Consider the following 22,697-nt stretch of genomic DNA (forward strand, 5'->3'; position numbering starts at 1 on the left):
AGCCAAATACAGGACCATTCTGGAAGAAAACCTGATGGAGTCTGCAAAAAACCTGCGACTGGGGCAGAGATTTGTCTTCCAACAAGACAATGATCCAGAACATAAAGCAAAATCTACAATGGAATGGTTCAAAAATAAACATATCCAGGTGTTAGAATGGCCAAGTCAAAGTCCAGACCTTAATCCAATCGAATCTGTGGAAAGAACTGAAAACTGCTGTTCACAAATGCTCTCCATCCAACCTCACTGAGCTCGAGCTGTTTTGCAAGGAGGAATGGGAAAAAATTTCAGTCTCTCGATGTGCAAAACTGATAGAGACATACCCCAAGCGACTTACAGCTGTAATCGCAGCAAAAGGTGGCGCTACAAAGTATTAACTTAAGGGGGCTGAATAATTTTGCACGCCCAATTTTTCAGTTTTTGATTTGTTAAAAAAGTTTGAAATATCCAATAAATGTCGTTCCACTTCATGATTGTGTCCCACTTGTTGTTGATTCTTCACAAAAAAATAGTTTTATATCTTTATGTTTGAAGCCTGAAATGTGGCAAAAGGTCGCAAAGTTCAAGGGGGCCGAATACTTTCGCAAGGCACTGTATGTCTTTATACAGTATGTAGAGTCATATTAACTGCTGACAAGCTTCGGTACAATATATTCACTAAGTCTAGTATATAAATAACTGCAGGCCATATGGTTTCATTTTAAAAGATAGTTAAGAGAGGTGAAAAAGCAGTGAGAGATGAATTTATTTGAAATGAAAGAACAAAGTTAATTGGTGAGTTATGCAAAGTTATTAACTCGGTCCTTAGAAATATGTTCACTAACAAAGTAGTTGAAATAAAACGGACCAGAGTAGGACGAAACAATAAGAGAGCACTTTCTTCTGAACAACTCCAACGCTTTATAAATAAACACATTATATTTAGCTCGTTTGACACACGTGACAAGGCTAGAGAACAAGGATACCATTTAGAAACGTTGTCTTTGCACTGGATCGAGTCCACAGTTATGAACGAAAGGTGTCAAAGTGTCTTTAAAAAATGCTGTGCCATATTTAGAGTAAAAAAAATACATACTATGCCAGACAATGAAGATTAAAATAGTCTTTGTGAATACTGAGACTGTAGCATTGTGTAGTTTGGCTGGTGGCTATACAAAGATGGGTGGTTGAGGACTAGCAGTCTAGTCCTCCTGGAGGTGAGGAGGAGTCTAGTCCTCCTGGAGGTGAGGGGGAGTCTAGTCCTCCTAGGGGTGAGGGGGAGTCTAGTCCTCCTAGGGGTGAGGGGGAGTCTAGTCCTCCTAGGGGTGAGGGGGAGTCTAGTCCTCCTAGGGGTGAGGGGGAGTCTAGTCCTCCTAGGGGTGAGGGGGAGTCTAGTCCTCCTAGGGGTGAGGGGGAGTCCAGTCCTCCTAGGGGTGAGGGGGAGTCTAGTCCTCCTAGGGGTGAGGGGGAGTCTAGTCCTCCTAGGGGTGAGGGGGAGTCTAGTCCTCCTAGGGGTGAGGGGGAGTCTAGTCCTTCTAGGGGTGAGGGGGGACAGTCTAGCAGTCTAATCCTCCTGGGAGTGCTCTAGCCGTCCAGCCCCTCACCCCCATGAGGACTAAAGGCAGATTCAGAAGAAGCAAGACTCAGAGGGACTAGACAGACAGCTGTTGTTCAGAATCTTCAATACAAACAGGGAATAAGGTTGTGGAGCATAGGAAGATATGCAAAAATGATCCACGATGGTAGGGTCAGGGGTGTGGTTAGGGGTTGGGTCAAGGGTGGGGATAGGATGGTGATGGACATAGGAAGGACAGCAGGAGGCGGAGTCTATATCAACAGTCCAAAGGTTCATCCTCTTCTATCTTTCATCTATACGGGTGGGAAATAAATTGCTTTCCAATTAGCGGAGATATAAGGGAAGGAGACAAGCTGCACCCTATGAGTGATGATGACAATGATTATGGTCAGTTTGGTCTATATGGCACAGTCGTCCTGAGAGGCGGGGCTGAAGGCGGAGCTCCGGAGCGTATCCAGGCAGTTGACGAGGATGAGCGTTCCCGTCAGGTGTTTCCAACGCTTGGTGATGGGGCTTTTCATCTTGTCCAGGCCCATGTGGAGCTCCTGGATCACGTCCCGGTAGCTGTCCCCAATCTGGGCAGCCCACGTCAGTAGGAAGTCATAGGCTGGCTTCCACATGGCCTACACAGGGAGAAAGAGAGAGGTGGCGATTGAAGGGAGCATATTGGACTGACAATAGATCACATGGGAATTGCATGCTGTTTTCTGATGTTTCTATGGTAATAATTAAATAAACTCAGTGACCCTGTGATTAGATTGCCCGTCCTGAGGTTGGAAGTTCGATTCTCGGCCGCTTCATACCAAAGACTGTAAAAATGGGACTCAACGCGTCTCTGCTTCGCACTCAGCATTACGGATATAGATTGTAAGGCCCTGTGGTAGACTAGCGTCCTATCTGTCCAGGGGGTGTACTTGTACATCAAGCTGCCTCACGCTACAGAAACAGGAGATAGGCTCCTGCTCCTATGAGCTGTTCTAGCTTGCACAAGCAAACGCTCGTGCAAGGTTATTTACTTACTATGGTCATAATGATGTTGTTGGCTTACCCACAGTGCAACACAGGGAGAGATAAGGACAGAGGACGATGTGGGGTGGTAATTGAAGGGAACATATTGAAGTGAGGGTGACAATAAAATCACATGGAACTGACATGTTATGCTCCACCAGTTTAACAATGGCTATGTTTTCTGACATTCATAGTATATCAATCCAAAAGTATGTAAAGCACAAAAAGTATTTAACCATTTACAGTTCACAGGTCATGTAATTTCCAAAAGCTGTGTGTAGTATTTCAATAATGCCAGATCAGAACCTAGCCTCACCTCGTTGTCCACCACTCCGTTCCTGTCTCTGTGCGGTCCCTCGTATGCATCCAGCTGCAGACGGGACACTTTGGATAGCCTTTCAGCCAGTTCCCGCCACCTCCCAGCCACCTCCACCGCCGTGGTCAGCAGGACAAAGTCCATCACCAACCTGGCCACCAGGCCCTGGCAGTCCATCTTCAGCAACGCCTGAGGGGGGAAGACAGAGAATGGTTAAAAAATAAAAAGACAAACTGTACATTCTTGTTCCACGAGAGAGCTGCTCAGGACAGGATAATATACAAAACCCACAGGAACAAACACACACAAGAACACAAGATTAAGAGTTTTGTTTCATGGATATGCTTCTCATTGTTCCTAAATATCCTCTTTCCCATAATCTCAAATCTGTGTAATTTCCCATAATCTCATATCTGTTATTTTTCAGATGTATCCCGGATGGCCTGACGGGAACAGAGCCTCTACAGCGGTAGACACCACCTCACCAGCAGGGCCTGACGGACGGGAACAGAGCCTCTACAGCGGTAGGCACCACCTCACCAGCAGGGCCTGACGGACGGGAACAGAGCCTCTACAGCGGTAGACACCACCTCACCAGCAGGGCCTGACGGACGGGAACAGAGCCTCTACAGCGGTAGACACCACCTCACCAGCAGGGCCTGACGGACGGGAACAGAGCCTCTACAGCGGTAGGCACCACCTCACCAGCAGGGCCTGACGGACGGGAACAGAGCCTCTACAGCGGTAGGCACCACCTCACCAGGAGGGCTACAGCATTCCAGAGCCATGCAGACTCCAACTCTCTGGCTCTCTAGGCACCACCTCACCAGGAGGGCTACAGCATTCCAAAGCCATGCAGACTCCAACTCTCTGGCTCTCTAGGCACCACCTCACCAGGAGGGCTACAGCATCATTCCAGAGCCATGCAGACTCCAACTCTCTGGCTCTCTAGGCACCACCTCACCAGGAGGGCTACAGCATTCCAAAGCCATGCAGACTCCAACTCTCTGGCTCTCTAGGCACCACCTCACCAGGAGGGCTACAGCATTCCAGAGCCATGCAGGCTCCAACTCTCTGGCTCTCGAGGCACCACCTCACCAGGGGGGCTACAGCATTCCAGAGCCATGCAGGCTCCAACTCTCTGGCTCTCTAGGCACCACCTCACCAGGAGGGCTACAGCATTCCAGAGCCATGCAGACTCCAACTCTCTGGCTCTCTAGGCACCACCTCACCAGGAGGGCTACAGCATTCCAGAGCCATGCAGACTCCAACTCTCTGGCTCTCTAGGCACCACCTCACCAGGAGGGCTACAGCATTCCAGAGCCATGCAGACTCCAACTCTCTGGCTCTCTAGGCACCACCTCACCAGGAGGGCTACAGCATTCCAGAGCCATGCAGGCTCCAACTCTCTGGCTCTCTAGGCACCACCTCACCAGGAGGGCTACAGCATTCCAGAGCCATGCAGGCTCCAACTCTCTGGCTCCAGCTAGGTACAGTAGCTGTCTATGCTGCTGGGCTGAGAGGAGGAGAGCGATTGTTGTTTGATTAACTCAGCGATAGGCAGGAGAGCAGACCAGGGGACAATGTGCCAGTATGGAGCACAGCAAACAGCAGGAAACCCATGCTTTTTTTACTTCAAATGGAGAAAGAGACTTTTGACTGGCTAGAACTGTGTAAAATGGCCTGTTTCCAAGTGTAAATCAGAGAATATCTTTAATGATAAGAAGTAGAAAGCAGTAGTGAGAAGTCAGAACAAAAACAGTCTTACCAGTCGGCTCTGGAAGGTCATGGATATTTACACACGCTAATAGCCTCTAACAGCTTGTCTATTGTCCTCATATCACAGCCCAGTTCAGCTCAGCAGGCAAACTACTCCAAACATGTATTTAGTAGGTTTATAACCTAGTACATATATTTTTTTTCATGTCTTAACAAGAAATATAGACTATAAAGTTAATGGTTTCTATATTCATACAATCATCAATAAAGGTCTAATATCAAATCAAACTTCAATTAAAACTATTTGAATTACATTTATTCATGTGTCTTAATAACAAACTTGTATGCGATCTGTAAATACGAATAAAATTGTTCAAATTGCAAGTCCAGTTGGTTTAGCCACAGAAAATGAAAGCAACCTTCCCACTAGCCATAATTGGCTGAGATAATGAGTGGGCTGGACATGCTGAGAGATGAGTTTGGCCATATAGCACGCTTCTGTCTATTTGAGCTGGTCAGTATGTATTGGTAATCCTGTCTAACGCTGCTTTTAAATGATTTTTTATCAGGTAATAAAACTGCATACGTGTTGCTTTCCACTTTCTGGAGGACTGAGTTCAGTGGAATTAGAGTATGATAGCTGAGGAGATGGAGAAAACACCTGTCTCCGGATTACATCTTCAAACTAAGGGCAACCATGGTATTTGCAACTGGAGACGCATCCATCTATAAAAAGGGTTTTATTTCAGGTTAAAGTGTACTGTTAGCCAACTAATGTTAGCTGGCTGGCTCGCTAGCTAACATTACGTGTCTGATCTTACTATACGTATCTCAGAGCCATTTGCTTGGCAAGCTAACATTGAACCTGGTTGGTTAACTACCTGCAGATTCATGCAGGGTAGTAACGTCATGAGTTGGGATTATGGTTCATTGTTTAGCTAGCTAGATATCTTAACAAAATAACCCATTATGCAAGTAACCAATTCGGGTGCGTTCGTAAATTCAGTCTGGCCAATTAAGAGCACTCTCGTCTGAGTGTGGCAGAGTGCAGAATAACTGAAGAATTTACGAACGCTCAACACCCGTTGAATATGGCCGGTGTCAGTAAACGTTGGCAAAAAAAGCAGAATTAAATTATTTCCAACAGCACAGTTACAGTCACCAATGCTCTGGAAAACATGAAAACTGCCTAACCAGCTCTGCTAGGACAAGTAAAATGGTCAGAGTTGGGTGTTCTCTCATTTGTGACTGGAAGTAGCTAGTCAATGTTAGCCAGTTAGCTTGGGTGCTTGACTGCCGTTGTGAAGTCAGAACGTTTGGATCAACCCTACTCATCGGCCAGAGCGTCCAGCGTGCTTCTCTGAATGGTTCCGAGAAGGAAACGCTCTGAATTTACGAACTGACAATCTGACAGCACAGCTGCAGTCACCAACGCTCTGGAAAACATAACAGTCTAACCAGCTCTGCTGAGTAATGTTCAGTGAGCCGTTCTGTCTGGAAGTAGCTAGCAAGTTAGCTTGGGTGCTTGACTGCTATTTTTTTTTAAATTATTATTATGAACAAAACAAATACAAGAGTACATAAACCTAACACACAGGGGTATTACATATTGAGATTTTCAATTTGTCAAAAATGGATGGTACATATTGCTTTTTTGTTTTTACACTTACTGATCATTTCAAAAATAATATTTAAATTCTGTGAAGAGGGGTTTGTCCTCCGCCCACTTCATTTTATGGATAAAGAATCTGCCATGAAAAATAAACAAATTAACAATGAAAGTTAAATCAGGGTTCATATAATTTCGATCAAAATAATAATAATAATATATATCAGTCTTTCAAACTAACATTAATAGTAGTTTATTTGAAAATAAAATCTTCTAACTCACGCCAAAATCTTCTGACATAAGAACAGTCCAAAAATAAAAAGGTCAAGAGTCCCGAGTCACAAGCACAAAATACACATTTGATATCAATAGCTATTTTGAATCTGTTTATAACAAAGGGGTGCTTGACTGCTGTTAGTACAGAACGCTCGGATCAACCCTTAAAGAGATGGGTGTGGCTAAAGCTTAAGAGAGTGTGAAAGATGCTGAATGTGAATAGACAAAGAAGGGCTCTCCAGTAATAGTACCAAAACATTGAAAGGTCGTTTTATCAAAACGGAAGTTTACAAGTTTAATCAACTTTCAAAGCAAAATGACTTTTCCATTGTTCCTCAAATGCTGTGTATGATATACCATTTTGTAGCTCTGACATTAGACCGACTTGAGCCGGTTGGTCACACATTGTACTATAGTCCAAAAAGCATTTCTTCAAGTGGCTACAGCGGTGCATATTCGATGTGCAATACTGTTTTCCATACAACCTTGCAAAGTTCTCACATAACTGTTGCAAGTGGAAAAGAGCCAACTCGCTCCACTGTGATACATTTTGTACATAAGACGGTACAGGCGTTGACAAAATAGGTCCAGCAATCATAACAGAGCGAATAAGGAGTAAACGCATGTCACATTTTTACATTCATGTGCATTGAAATGAGAAAACCCTGATGAGATTTTAGCGAGCAGGTGGCCAACTTAAACTGAATTTTTCTTATCATTCCATCATCCAGCACACCAATATTCTTCCAATATTCTTCAAAATGTGTTTTGATGCCCAGAGTCCATTACAGCCATGTCCATGGGCATGAAATACGGCTCTGAGAATCTCAGTTTCAGTCTCTATTGTTTTCCTGTGTGCCTTGGTCTTTGCCTGTGTCCACATACTCTGTTGCATTTTGTGAACTTCATTCGGATGTTGTTGTACACGGTCGTCTGTCCAGATGGACTAATCTGCTTTTTACCCCAGTTCCATGGAAAAGTCTGTAAGCATTTGTTGCAACCTGTGTGAGCTTGACATGGATCTGTGTTGTTGAGCAGATACACACATGGTGGTGAAATCTCAAGTAGACTACATGGAAGTTAAAAACATTACACTAAGAGAAAAAAAAAACGTTTCTAATAAAAAGACATTGAAAATAAACAGGGGCCTGAAAGGCTTAGCAATAAAGTAGCCAACTGTATAAATTGCTATGAAATGTCACCTGTGTACACTAGATATTAGTTGAAGAATAGGCTACTGGGAGACAAGATTATTAACGCTTTTACAGAGACGCAAACAACTCTGTAATAATAAACACACACAAAACATGTTCATCCTGCCAAAATGACTCCTGGGTCTGTTCTGGCTGCAACGGCAAATCATCTGGAAAGGTGGCTGTCTTCCATCTGGAAAGGTGGCTGTCTTCCATCTGGAAAGGTGGCTGTCTTCCATCTGGAAAGGTGGCTGTCTTCCATCTGGAAAGGTGGCTGTCTTCCATCTGGAAAGGTGGCTGTCTTCCATCTGGAAAGGTGGCTGTCTTCCATCTGGAAAGGTGGCTGTTTTCCATCTGGAAAGGTGGCTGTTTTCCATCTGGAAAGGTGGCTGTCTTCCATCTGGAAAGGTATCTTGCTGTTCAACTGTCCATTGAGTGAATTTATCATAGAACTTAGTTTTAAAAAATGATGTTCAGCATCGTGTGCGGTCTTTCTCAAAAGTTTGCGGCAGTGATCTAGGTTTGAGATCTGCTTTGAGCTTTTACATGATTGTGACATAATCTATTTTTACAGCCAATCGTAAATAAATAATATGTGAGGCAGAGATACTTTATGTAGAATTACGGACACAGGCTTTGAGCTAAGTCTTGTGGATCTGTGCAACTGGAGCCAAAGACGGTGGATAAATGAAGATGTCTTACTCAGATCTTTTACCATTGACAAAATGGTCACAGTTCCTGTCTACTTAAGGGGTGGCTCTCCCATAGACACCAATGCGATAGCAGCTGGGTCTGGTCTACTAGTATATGAACTAGAAAACATTTGCAGTCTCTGCTGGAGCAACCATATACAGTCACTGGGAGCGACGTACTTGGCTCCCGAGTGGCGCAGCGGTCTAAGGCAAGGCATCACACTGCAAGAGACGTCACTACAGTCACTGGTTTGAATCCAGGCTGTATCACATCCAGCCGTGATTTGGAGTCCCATATGGCTGCGCACAATTGGCCCAGTTTCGTCCAGGTTTGGCCGGGGTAGGCCGTCATTGTAAATAAGAATTTGCTCTTAAAAGGACTTAAACTGCCTAGTTAAATAAAAAAAACACTTGTATCACAGTTTCCACTAGATGTCAAAATCGTAAAAATTAATGAAAACAAACATGTTCTCTTTGGTCTCAATTGAAGGTTAGGCATAAGGTTAGTGGTGTGGTTAAGGTTTAAAATCTAATTTTAAGAAGATAAATTGTAGAAATAGGTGGGGTTTATGGCTTTGTGACTGTGGTAACTAGCGACGCCCAGAGTTTCTGTGCTTGTTTGAGTGGTAAAGGCTGAAGCGATCTACAGCAGACGAAAGTCGAGGAGTGAAGTCGGGGGAACTGCATCTGCTACAGCTGAAAGTCGGCCAGTGATGTGGTTTTCCAACAGAAAGGTTTTCCAACAAAAACGATTTTCTCTGTCACACTCAGTCAGAACACACGTGCCTGGCTGCAAAAGTGCATTGTGCGAGACGTCAGCAGCAGGCGCTCAGAACGTACACAGGCAGCAGCAGGCCAGCAGCAATTTCAGTAAATTGCAAATCATTGTTGGCTGACTGCAGCAGCAGTAGTGCGGGTTCGACGAGCCAAACCCAATGAATATGCTTCATGCTCTTGTACCTGTACCTTGTATTATTTGTGATTGTGCAACATGGAATTGTAACAGGTGTGATTAAATGGTCCACAAAGATTCTTCCTGAATGCAAATTGATTGCATATCAGTGTCGCTACAGCCTGCAGGGTATATTTCTTTAATTCACAAACCTTATATTGCTTGTCAGTAAGCATGTAAAGAACTTAATTTGATTCAATTACATGCAGTACACAACACTCACCGTACAGAACAGTATTAGACTATACAGCGGATAAAATTTAGATTTTGGGCCACTGATCTACACGCAATACCCCACAATGTCAGTGGAATTTTGTTTAGAGAATTTTTTACTAATTAATACAAATTTCTCAAGTCAATAAGTATTCAACGCCTTTGTTATGACAGGCCTTAAAACATCCAGGAATAAAAATTAGCTTAACAAGTCACATAATAAGTTGCATGGACTCACTGTTTGCAATAATATTAAAGTAATTTTTGAATGATTACCATCTCTATACCCCACACATACAATAATTATCTATAAGGTCCCTCAGTCGAGCAGTGAATTTCAAGCACAGATTCAACCACAAAGACCAGGATGGTTTTCTAATGCCTTGGAAAGAAGGGCACCTATTGGCAGATGGGTAAAAAATAAAATAAAACGCAGACACTGAATTTCCCTTTGAGCATGATGAAGTTATTAATTACGATTTGGATGGTGCATCAATACACCCAGTAACTACAAAGATACAGGCGTCCTTCCTAACTCAGTGGAAAGAAAAGGAAAGAAATCGCTCAAGGATTTCACCATGAGGTGATTTTAAAACAAGGTTTAATAGCTATGATAGGAGAAAACTGAGGACGGATCAACAACATTGTAGTTACTCCGGAATTCTAACCTAAATGACAGAGTGAAAAGAAAGAAGTCTGTACAATATAATATTCCTAAACATGCATCCTGTTTGCAATAAGGCACTAAAGAAATACTGAAAAAAAAGTGTGGGAAAGATATTAACTGTTTGTACTCAAAACAAAGCGTTATGTTCGGGACAAATCCAACACGTCACTGAGTACATATTTTCAAGCGAGGTGATTGCATCAAGTTATGGATATGCTCGTCATCGGCCAGGGCTTTGGAGTTTTTATTTTATAAAACCCAGAATAGAGCTAAGCACAGGCAAAATCCTCTAGAAAAATCTGGTTCAGTCTGCTTCCCAACAGACACTGGGCGACAAACTAACTTTTCAGCAAGACAATAACCTAAAACCTAAGGCCAAATATACACTGGAGTTGCTTACCAAGACAACATTGAACGTTCATGAGTGGCCTAGTTACAGTGTTGACTTAAAATCGTCTTGAAAATCTATGGCAAGACTTGAAAATGGTCGTCCAGCAATGATCAACATCCAACTTGACTGAGCTTGAAGAGTTGGGCAAATATTGCCCAAAAGAATGGGCAAATATTGTACAATCCAGATGTGCAACACTCTTAGAGACTTACCCAGAAATACTCAAAGCTGTAATTGCTACCAAAGGTGATTCTAACATGTATTGACTCAGGGGGTTGAAAATGAATCTCAGTAAATGTTAGAAAATGTCGTTTTTTCTTCCACTTTGATATTAGAGTATTTTGTATGATAATGTTACATGGATTTACGTTACATACATTCATGTTGCTGTTTTGACTAAAACAAGCTAATGTTAGCTGGCAAGCAAAGTTAGCCAACTATCCTTTGGTAGTTAGCTAGCTAACGTTAGCTATCCAATGTTGGTGGGAGAACAGATTGCTTGGTAGCTAGCTCGCTAACCAAGTCCAGTAAAATACATCAAAAAAAGAAAAGCAGCTATTCACATTTTATTTGTATTGTTTTGATACAATTAGGTAGTGGGAACGATGCATCAAAAAACAAGGTGATGGATTTCCAATAACTCATTGCAGAATCAGATGCCAGACTACAACACGGTGGCTGATATGAACGAAAGGCCGACAAGTAACTCAACTATTCCAACAACAGAAGCAGAAGCCATAGCAAAGCACTAGTCCAGCGACTGCAGCGGAACAGGAGTTTGTCGAGCAAGACGTAATGAGCCATCCACAAGTTCAATGTCTACCTTCAGAACTTGCACTTTGATGGTAGCTAATGTTGAATATTTTAATCCTGTTAATTTGCTAATGATGTTATTTTCTTTTTTAATAGCAGGCAGCAAGCGATCTACACATTAATGCTGACTTGGAGGACAAATGTAAGCCACAAGAAAAGTGACTACAAATATGAATTTGCTTGACTTTGACAAAATATATACAGTACCAGTCAAATGTTTGTACACACCTACTCATTCATGGGTTTCTTTGTTTTTACTATTTTTTTTTACATTGTAGAATAATAGTGAAGACATGCACTATGAAATAACTCAAAGAGAATCATGCACTAACCAAAAAAAGTGTTAAACAAATCAAAATATATTTTATATTTGAGATTCTTCAAAGTAGCCACCCTTTGACTTGATAACAGCTTTGCACACTCTTGGCATTCTCTCAACAAGCTTCACCTGGAATGCTTTTCCAACAGTCTTGAAGGACTTCCCACATATGCTGAGCACTTGTTGAATGCTTTTCCATGACTCTGCAGTCCAACTCATCCTAAACCATTGGGTGTTTGTGGAGGCCAGGTCATCTGATGCAGCGCTCCATCACTCTCCTTCTTGATCAAATAGTCCTTACACAGCCTGGAAGTGTGTTTGGTCATTGTCTTGTTGAAAAACAAATGATTGTCCCACTAAGCGCAAACCAGATGGGATGGCCTTTCACTGGAGAATGCTGTGGTAGCCTTGCTGGTTAAGTGTTCCTTAAATTCTAAATAAATCACAGACAGTGTTACCATCAAAGCACCGCACACCATCACACCACCTCCGCCTTGCTTCACGGTGGGAACCACACATGCAGAGATCATCCGTTCACCTACTCTGCGTCTCATAAAGACACAGCAGTTGGGACCAAAAATCTCAAATTAGGACTCCGGTCTAATCTATTTCCACCGGTCTAATGTCCATTGCTCATGTTTCTTGGCCCAAGCAAGTCTCTTCTTCTTATTGGTCCTTTAGTAGTGGTTTCGTTGCAGCAATTCGACCATGAAGGCCTGATTCACATCTCCTCTGAACAGTTGATGTTGAGATGTCTTTACTTGAACTCTGTGAAGCATTTATTTGGGCTGCAATTCCTGAGGGTGGTAACTTTAATGAACTTATTCTCTGCAGCAGAGGCAACTCTGGGTCTTCCTTTCTTGTGGCGGTCGTCATGAGAGCCAGTTTCATGTATACCCCCCCACCTCATCACAACACAACTGATTGGCTCAAACGCATTAAGGAAAGAAATTGCACAAATTAACTTTTAACAAGGCACACCATAATTGAAATGCATTCCAGGTGACTACCTCATGAAGCTGGTTGAGATACTGCCAAGAGTGTGCAAAGCTGTCATCAAGGCAAAGGGTGGCTACTTAGAAGAATCTCAGATAAAAAATATTTAGATTTGTTTAACACTTTTGTGGTTACTACATAATTCCATGTGTGTTGTTTCATCGTTTTGATTATTTTTTACTATTTTCTACATTGTAGAAAACTAAGAAAAACTCTGGAATGAGTAGGTGTGTCCAAACGTTTGACTGGTCCTGTATAAATATATAATTAAAAAATTACATCCAACCAAGCAATCTGGTTGTTGTAGGATAGTTATCTTAGCATTGTCTAATATGTTACATGAAATAGTTGTGTGAATATCATGCTTTTTCTTTGTCATGTCTCAGGAAGAACACTCTGCACAACACACATATACTGTCTGCTGTTCAGTCAGCTGAGGTTAAGGTACACAGATGTTGGCAGAGTTTAAGTTGAAGGTGAGTAAAAACATGGACTGACTAACATAGTTCTACATCTTACAAATTTCTCAATGATTTTGATGCATATAACCATTGATAATACACCACACTGACTCCTCAGGTGATTTTGATGCATATAACCATTGATAATACACCACACTGACTCCTCAGGTGATTTTGATGCACTGACTCCTCAGGTGATTTTGATGCATATAACCATTGATAATACACCACACTGACTCCTCAGGTGATTTTGATGCATATAACCATTGATAATACACCACACTGACTCCTCAGGTGATTTTGATGCATATAACCATTGATAATACACCACACTGACTCTTCAGGTGATTTTGATGCATATAACCATTGATAATACACCACACTGACTCCTCAGGTGATTTTGATGCATATAACCATTGATAATACACCACACTGACTCCTCATATGTAACATCGGTATTGGGCTGGGGGGCATAAGGGGAGGGGCATAAGTCATCGGACACCCCAGACAGAGCAAAGGAACGGGACAAAGGGTGGCGTCGCCAGATACAGGTTTCATTAGAAATGTAAACCAATCCATACATTTTCAATACAGTACTGAGTTTTGAAAAGTTCAGACTTGTTCCACAGATTTTAATGTGTGCTTTTCTGTTTTTGTTGTTGTTGCACAATAACGTATTGTCTCCTGTAATGTCACAGACACTCAGACGCTCTGCTGAAGAGAAGAGTATCCGGATGCGTTTTTAATAACCTCCCACCCTGGCACTCCCCAGAGTTTTAGGACCTGATTGCGTCAGCAGAACGGAAAAGGGCCAAGCTTATGGGGAGAAAAAGCGCAGTCAGAACGAAAACCGGAGCAACCGTCCACGTCAAACGCAGCCTTACCCAAAACAACCGAATGTGCAATAGACCACAGACTATTTTCACTGACTCTTCACACTTGCTCCTCAAGAGACTTATTGCACCGACTCCCACTCACTCACCCAGCCTTACATGTACACAGAACATCCTCTTCTTTAGTACTTATTTTTTTTTCAAACAAACCGTCTTGATATTCCGTATTTTTTTATTTTATAAATGTGTATTGCACCGCTGAGAGCTTGTCATTTTTTTGTTATTTCATTACTTATTTTTTGGAAGGGGTTTGGGAATATATTATTTTTTACTTATATGTTATGTTATAAATGTTTTATATTTTTTATTAGAAATGTAGTGTATATTATGACACCTACAAAAGACTGTTAAAACCCACATTTATTCAAATGTGTTTTTCCCTGCCAAGAAGATTCCTTTCGTTTGAAAGTTTTTTAAATTAAAAAAAAAATCCATTGTTGTTGTAATGATTTCTTTACAGTCAAGTTTTTTTCCATCGTATTTTAAAGAACTTGTAGAAAATATCGAATCATTTGTTTGGAGCAATAACATGCAAAACACCTCTTTTGACTGGCATGGGAGTGGCTAGTCTTCAGAGCTGAAAGGATAATTAGGAGTCTTAAACTATTTTGTGGCAGTGTAGTCAATGGCTTGTTTCTGTACATCTAATCTGTTTGGAGTCTCGTCCAGACCAACCACTCGCTCTTTAAACCCCTCAGTCTTGTCAAGTTGAGGTGAAAGCAAACTATGCCTGTGCTCATGGAATCTGAATATGTTTTCATGTAGCACAGCCTCAGGCAGAGAGAATCATAGGGCATGACTGAAGTGCAGCATGCAAAGTCATTCACCCAAACACATATATGAACACACAACAAACCCATATACACGCCAAAGACTCATCGTTTACTGATACTGAGCAATCACAGCACACACGGTTAAGCTCAGTGACTCGTGACTGATCCGTTCTCTGACTAGCAGACTCAGAGCTCCACCAACTAAAGCTCTTATTTGTTCCATGGGCAGGAATACATGGAATGACAGGAAACGGGCAGGGTGGGGGGGTGTGGTTGGTGGAGATGCTCTCTCTCTCTGTGTGTACAGAGACATAGACAGGTTACAGACAAGAACATAAGATAGCGGATGCCTGGAGTTCCTGCTAACGTCTACCCAGGAATGCACAGTTTCAGCCCAGATCAGAGTTCAATAGCAGAGGGAGTTTCCACTTCAGCCCAGTCTACATTATATATACCCTTCTCCAGAGAGAATAACAAGGACATTCAAAAGAAGGATTCTGTTCCCATCTGTGTGCATTTGTACAGGATAAGTAAGACCTGAGACAAGCACCTGCTTCCTCTCTGGATAACAGCAACAGGAAATTCCCTGCAGGAATCAAGGAGATTGCTTCCCAAGTCAGCTTCAGCTAGGTCCTGACCCAGCCAGGAGTCCTGGTGCTCTGCTCACACCTGACCCAACCAGGAGTCCTGGTGCTCTGCTCACACCTGACCCAGCCAGGAGTCCTGGTGCTCTGCTCACACCTGACCCAGCCAGGAGTCCTGGTGCTAAAAGACATACAATAATACTGCACATATAGAGCCAGTAAAGTTGACTTTGCACACAACACAAACAGTTTCAGTGTTGACCTACACTGAGTGCACAAAGCATTACGAACACCTTCTCTTTCCATGACAGACTGACCTGGTGAATCCAGGTGAAAGCTGTGATTCCTTATATTTCCCGTGCATCAACAAAAGTCCACCACCCAAAGGACATCCAGCCAACTTGACACAACCGTGGGAAGCATTGGAGTCAGAAAAGAAGAACTGAGCACACTGCTGCTCATGCTCCCAGGTGATATTTATTTACAACATTTTGACCCTTAGGTCTTCATCAGGCATCCAGGTGCGGGTGGAAGGTAAGAAATGACAATTATTGACTAAGGGTTGGACATAGTCGTCAATATATCCATTGTTATGGAGTGGATGTGGGGTGAAAGTTTATGAGCACAGAGCATAATGAATATAGCTACATACTCAAAAGACAATATGTGACTGACCGGTTTGATTTGGTCTTACGTAGCAACATTTGAAAGTGTTTTTTTTTAAATATTGGATACAAGTAGAGGCTCGATGGTAGATCATACACTACAGTTGAGGAACAATGGGAAAGTAATTCTGTTTTGAAAGTTGCTAAACTTGTAACCTCACTTTTGAGAAAAGGGTCCTTGAATATTTGGTACTGGAGAGCTCTTCTTTGTCTACAACCATTAATGTTTTTACATTTATTTAACCTTTATTTTACTAGGCAAGTCAGTTAAGAACAAATTCTTATTACAATGACGGCCTACCGGGGAACTGCCTTGTTCAGGGCAGAACGACAGATTTTTACCTTGTCAGCTCGGGAATTCGATCCAGGAACTCAATGCTCTAACCACTAGGCTATCTGCCGCATTGTTCACACCCTCTTAAGCCTTAGCCCCACCCATCTTCTTAAGCCTTAGCCCCACCCATCTTCTTAAGCCTTAGCCCCACCCATCTTCTTAAGCCTTAGCCCCACCCATCTTTTTAAGCCTTAGCCCCACCCATCTTCTTAAGCCTTAGCCCCACCCATCTTCTTAAGCCTTAGCCCCACCCATCTTCTTAAGCCTTAGCCCCACCCATCTTTTTAAGCCTTAGCCCCACCCATCTTTTTAAGCCGTAGCCCCACCCATCTTTCTAAGCCTTAGCCCACCCATCTTTTTAAGCCTTAGCCCCACCCATCTTTTTAAGCCTTAGCCCCACCCATCTTTTTAAGCCTTAGTCCCACCCATCTTTTTAAGGATTCACATGTGAGGCCATGTGCTAAACAACCAAAGATTTCAAGACTAAAGGCTGGTTTATACTATGGGTGTGTTTGGAAATTGAATCTGGAGTGCCAGTGTGATCAGCGTGCGCTCTCTGGGCATTAGTAAACTCAGAGTGAATTTATGAACTGACAATCTGACAACAGAGTGTTTCGCTCTCGGAGCGTTCAGAGCGCACACTGGACGCTCTGGCCGGGGTTGATCCGAGTGTTCTGACCAAAACAGCAGCAGTCAAGTACCCAAGCTAACATTGGCTAGCTTGCTAGCTACTTCCAGACATAAATGAGAGAACAGCTCACTGACCACTTTACTCACCCTAGCAAAGCTGGTTAGGCTGTTTATGTTATCCAGAGTGTTGGTGGCTGCAATTGTGCAGCTGGCAACAATTTAATTACTATTTTATGCCAATGTTTACTGACACCGGTCATATTCAACGGGTGTTAAGTGTTTGTAAATTTGTCAGTTATTCTGCACTCTGGCACTGTCAGACGAGCGAGAGTTCTCTGAAATTGGAGTAGATAGCCTGAGCAAATTTACCAGCTACGTCTATCGACAGTTGTCACAATGACATCATGAATATTCTATTGAAATTGTTACTTGTATAGTGGAGTCTTTTGTTTAGAAATGTAGCTAAACAATGAACCATAATCCCAACTCATAACATCACTACCCTGCATGAATCTGCAGGTAGATAACCAACCAGGTTCAACGTTAGCTAGCTAACAGGTTATAACTAGCAATGCAAATGGCTCTGAGATAAGAATAATATCATTACACAGATCATGCACTTAACATTAGCTGGCTAGCTAACAGTACACTAACTTGAAATGAAAACAACTTTGACAAAATTAGAAACATGTAATATCTGAAAATGTTGCTAGCTAGACTATCTTACCCGTATATTTGGATGGGACGCTTCTCCCTCTCTGTCACGGATGCCATATTCGCAAACAACCAGAATTATTTTCTACATCTCCTTAGCTATTATACTCGGATTCCACTGGTTTCAAAACTCGGTCCTCTAGAAAGTGGAGAGCAATGCTTTTGCAGTTCTATGTGTTATCTTTCAAAAAGCCACAGGAAGATTGCTGTCTTTTCTGTGGCTAAACCAAGTAGGCTCATCATTTTACACATGTATTTGTATTTTCAGATGGCATACATGTTTGTTATTAAGGGACATGAAAGTTCCAGAAGGCAAAAAAATATATAAAAAAATGCTCAAATGGCTGTGAAGTAGTGACACACGAAAAGTGTTAATGCTGTTATGATGCGTGACACGAGTCGTATGATAACATCTCGGCACTGGGACAGGATTCAAGGAAGTTTGAGCAAACATTTTTTATGGTATTTGATGTCAATTTCTACTTAATAATTTTCCACCAATAGACAATGGGTTAAATCCATGCAGGGCATAATTGCCAGCTTCAGGCCACAGACCATTACAGATAGCTGAAGAGGAATTATACGCGGTGCTGTTATCCTCAAATGTCACTGAGGAATAAAGGATTGTTGTTTTGTGTGTGATGCGTTTGTGGCAGTGTGTCTGAGTGTGTGTTTCTGAATGTGTGTGTGTGTGAGTGGTTTAGCTAAATATCACAACGATTGTTTACACCAGCACAGCAGTCAGTACGCAAACTCTGCACTGCATAAATCATCTCACTGAATGCAACTCTGGCAAGCATATTTCTGAGAGGGGCAGGCGGGGCTTTACACAGCGTGAATCAGTCTTAGCTCGATCTTTTACTACTTGTAAACAAAGTGTATGAAAGCAAGATCTAAGGATAGCTCCGAGTGATCAATGGCAGGTTGAGAACTGAGGGAGTTCATTTGAGGAATGTGATGCTTCTTGAAGAACAGCGATATCTCTAGTCTCTCTAGACTCCTTATTCTCTAATTATCCCAAGGGCTCCCGAATGGCGCAGTGTTCTAAGGCACTGCATCTTAGTGCTAGAGGCTTCACTATAAACACTGGTTCAATCCTGGGCTGTATCACTACTGGCTGTGATTGGGAGTCCCATAGGGTGGCACACAATTGGCCCAGCGTTGTCCGGGTTGGGGAGGATTTGACCAGGGTAGGCCATCATTGTAAATAAGAATTTGTTCTTAACTAAAAATATAAAAAATATATATATAATCTCCCATTACTCATGTACTGTGTATATCGGCTTAGTCAGTCTCTATACTTCCATCTATCCACCTCTCTTCTATTTTGCTCTCTATTTCTGCTCCCTCGTTCCATCTCAGCCACTCACTCATTTTAGTCACGCTCTCGTTCTCTTAGTTCTACTTTTCCCTTTCCACCTGTAGGCTCTCTTCATGTTTTCCTTTTTGAATACACATATCCAACTGAACGCCTCCATACCCTCAACCAAAACAAGTGTCTGCTTAGTTGCGATTAGAGAATTCTGGGTTCTGATTGTGTCACTCCACCCCTCTGCATGAACCCCCTCCATTCTACCCAGACTGGCAGAAGAGTAAAAACAAACAAATGTCTCAAATCCCCGGAGGGAAACAGATATGGAGAGCTGTCAACTGCACCATCACAGTAGTTGGCCACACCTTACTGCTGAAGGAGGGAAGGAAGAGTGGGAGGGAGGGAGAACAGAAGAGCGTTGATCAGAAAGTGAAGAACAGAAGATGGAGTCTAGGGATGCTGGGAAAAAAGGGGAGCTGTGTACAAAAATGGCAAAGCACAGAGCTAACCGCACACAATCATCTCGATGGCCGCTTCCAACTTTCAAAGTAGTCTTCCAGAAACAGAATGCTATTATTACTCCTGAGTACTACCAACAGCATGGGATCTCCCTCTCCGCAAATAATTCAAAGAGTAGAGTAGGGGTCTGCTACAGAGTTGGGAACGAAATCCCTCTCAGCGCAGGACACATTGGGATGCCCACCTACGCGGTTTAGAACCTCTCCAGATTTTCCCTTTTTTCCCAAATCCTATTTGCAGAATGGAACGGGTGCAAAGGTGTCTCGGTCAGAGCCCATCTGAAAACTGAATTCAGTATACACACACACACACAAACACTCTCTGGCCTCCAATTCACAACCCAACAACACTGGACAGCACATGGAGCATTTCTGCATAATTGTCTGGTCCTAGCTGGGCTGAGGTAGGTTGTCTGGTAATAGCTGGGCTGAGGTAGGTTGTCTGGTAATAGCTGGGCTGAGGTAGGTTGTCTGGTAATAGCTGGGCTGAGGTAGAGGGCTATCCAAGGGGGTAAAGGGGAGGTCAAGTGGACAGCAGGCGCCTCTTGGTCCATAACTGGCGCTTCTGTTTCGCCTGTTAACAATGAGACAGGAAACATCTGTGGGGCTGTGATCCTCCACAGAGACATAACCTGGCCCACGTCCATCATACACCAAACTCCATGGTCATTACACACAGACCTCTGGTTATCAGAATGGGGTTGATACAAGCCCACATTATTGTTATGTGCAGATGTAGGATCATCATGTGAGCCAGTTTGCTACAGCAGGAAAATTATCCTGCAGCAACAGGATTCTGTGAAATCAAATCAAGTCAAATTTCAAAGTGGAAATTAAAGCCTTTTTAAAACACCAATATACTACAAGTTTTAAATTTATCTCAGTGATCAAATTAAGAGCCTACATTTGTGAGAGTCTAAAACACAAAATAAAACACAAAATAGTGTGATTCTTTTTTTGTCTCTCAGTCAGTGACCTGGCTGGCTGTTTGATGTTGCAGTGCAGAGCTCAGACATCACAGCTGAGGCTTGATTTCATACACAAAGAGTGAGTGAGAACATCCGTACATCTTACAGAGAATTGGGTTCTTTCTACATTGAACAAAAATTTGAATGCAACCTGTAATGTTTTGGTCCCATGTTTCCCGAGCTGAAGTAAATGATCCCAGAAATGTTCCATACGCACTTAAAACATATTTCTCTCAAATTTTAGGCATACATTTGTTTACATGCCTTTTAGTAGCATTCCTCTTTCGCCAAGATAACCCATCCACCTGACAGGTGTGGTATATCATGAAAAGGCTCGATCATTACACAGGTGCACCCTGCGCTGGGGACAATAAATGGCCACTAAAATGAGCAGTTTTGTCACACAACACAATGGAACAGATGTGTCAAGTTGATGGAGCGTGCAATTGGCATGGTGACTTCAATAATGTCCACCAGAGCTGTTGCCAGATAATTGAATGTTCATTTCTCTACCATAAGCCACCTCCAACGTCATTTTAGAGAATTTGGCAGTAGGTCCAACCAGTCACACAACATGTAACCACGCCAGCCCAAGACCTCCACATCCGGCTTCTTCACCTGCAGGATCGTCTGAGACCAGCCACCCAGACAGCTGATGAGACTGTGGGTTTGCACAACCAAAGAATTTCTGCACAAACTGTCAGAAACCGTATCCGGGAAGCTCATCTGTGTGCTCGTCGTCCTCACCAGGGTCTTGACACCGACTGCAGTTCGGCATCGTAACCAACTTCAGTGGGCAAATGCTGAACTTCGATAGCCACCGGCACTCTGGAGAAGTGTGCTTTTCACGGATGAATATCAGTTTCAAATGTACAGGGCAGGTAGCATGTATGACGTTGTGTGGGCGAGCGGTTTGCTGATGTCAATGTTGAGTGATGGCAGTGTGGCATAGGCAAGATGCAGTAGATAGTACAGAATACAGTATATACATATGAGATGAGTAATGTAGGATATGTAAACATTACTAAAGTGATGTTATTTAAAGTGACTAGAGATATCTTAAATCTATTCATTTAAGTGGCCAGAGATTTGAGTTAGTATGTCGGCAGTAGCCATTCTATGTAAGTGATGGCTGTTTAACAGTCTGATGGCCTTGAGATAGAAGCTGTTTTTCAGTCGCTCGGTCCCTGCTTTGATGCACCTGTACTGACCTCGCCTTCTGGATGATAGCGGGGTGAACAGGCAGTGGCTCGGGTGGTTTTTGTCCTGGTTGATCTTTATTGCCTTCCTGTGTCATCGGGTGCTCTGGAGAGCCTTGCGATTGAGGTCGGTGCAGTTGCCTTACTTGGCGGTGATACAGCTCTAAAAAAAGTTGCATCTGTAAAAGTTTGTATGTTTTAGGTGACAAGCCACATTTCTTCAGCCTCCTGAGGTTGAAGAGGCGCTATTGTGCCTTTACCACGCTGTCTGTGTGGTTGGACCATATCAGTTTGTCCATGATGTGTATGCCGAGGAACTTAAAACTTACTACCCTCTCCACTACTGTCCCGTCGATGTGGATAGGGGGGTGCTCCCTCTGCTGTTTCCTGAAGTCCACGATCACCTCCTTATTTTGTTGACGTTGAGTGAGAGGTTATTTTCCTGACACCACACTCCGAGGGTCCTCACCTCCTCCCTGTAGGCCGACACATCATTGTTGGTAATCAGGCCTACCACTGTAGTGTTGTCTGCAAACTTGATGATTGAGTTGGAAGTGTGCATGGCCACGCAGTCATGGGTGAACAGAGAGTACAGGAGAGGGCTGAGAAATCACCCTTGTGGGGCCCCAGTGTTGAGGATCAGCGGTGTGGAGATGTTTTCTACCCTCACCATCTGGGGGCGGCCTTTCAGAAAGTCCAGGACCCAGTTGCACATGGCGATGTTGAGACCCAGGGTTTCGAGCTTAATGATTGGAGGGTACTATGGTGTTAAATGCTGAGCTGTAGTCAATGAACATCATTCTTACATAGGTATTCGTCTTGTCCAGATGGGTAGGGCAGTGTGCAGTGTGATGGCGATTGCATTGTCAGTGGACCTATTGGGGCGTTAAGCAAATTGGAGTGGGTCTTGGTAGGGTGGAGGTGATA

The 22,697-nt window shown here is 43.0% G+C and overlaps 1 protein-coding gene across 1 annotated transcript in view; it reads right to left on the reverse strand.

Moving 5' to 3' along the window:
- Positions 1 to 466: 466 nt before the first annotated feature.
- LOC135547659 (SH3 domain-binding protein 4) overlaps positions 467 to 22,697 on the reverse strand; it is a 74,297-nt gene continuing 52,066 nt past the window's right edge. Inside the window, exons 4-5 of the mRNA XM_064976847.1 lie at positions 2,880 to 3,068; positions 467 to 2,178 (exon numbers count right to left, since the gene is read on the reverse strand). Coding sequence (XP_064832919.1) covers positions 1,954 to 2,178; positions 2,880 to 3,068 — 414 coding nt within the window. The 3' untranslated portion in view covers positions 467 to 1,953. The remainder of the gene's footprint in view (positions 2,179 to 2,879; positions 3,069 to 22,697) is intronic.

Source organism: Oncorhynchus masou, chromosome 10, assembly GCF_036934945.1.
Source record: "Oncorhynchus masou masou isolate Uvic2021 chromosome 10, UVic_Omas_1.1, whole genome shotgun sequence".
Lineage (NCBI taxonomy): Eukaryota > Metazoa > Chordata > Actinopteri > Salmoniformes > Salmonidae > Oncorhynchus > Oncorhynchus masou.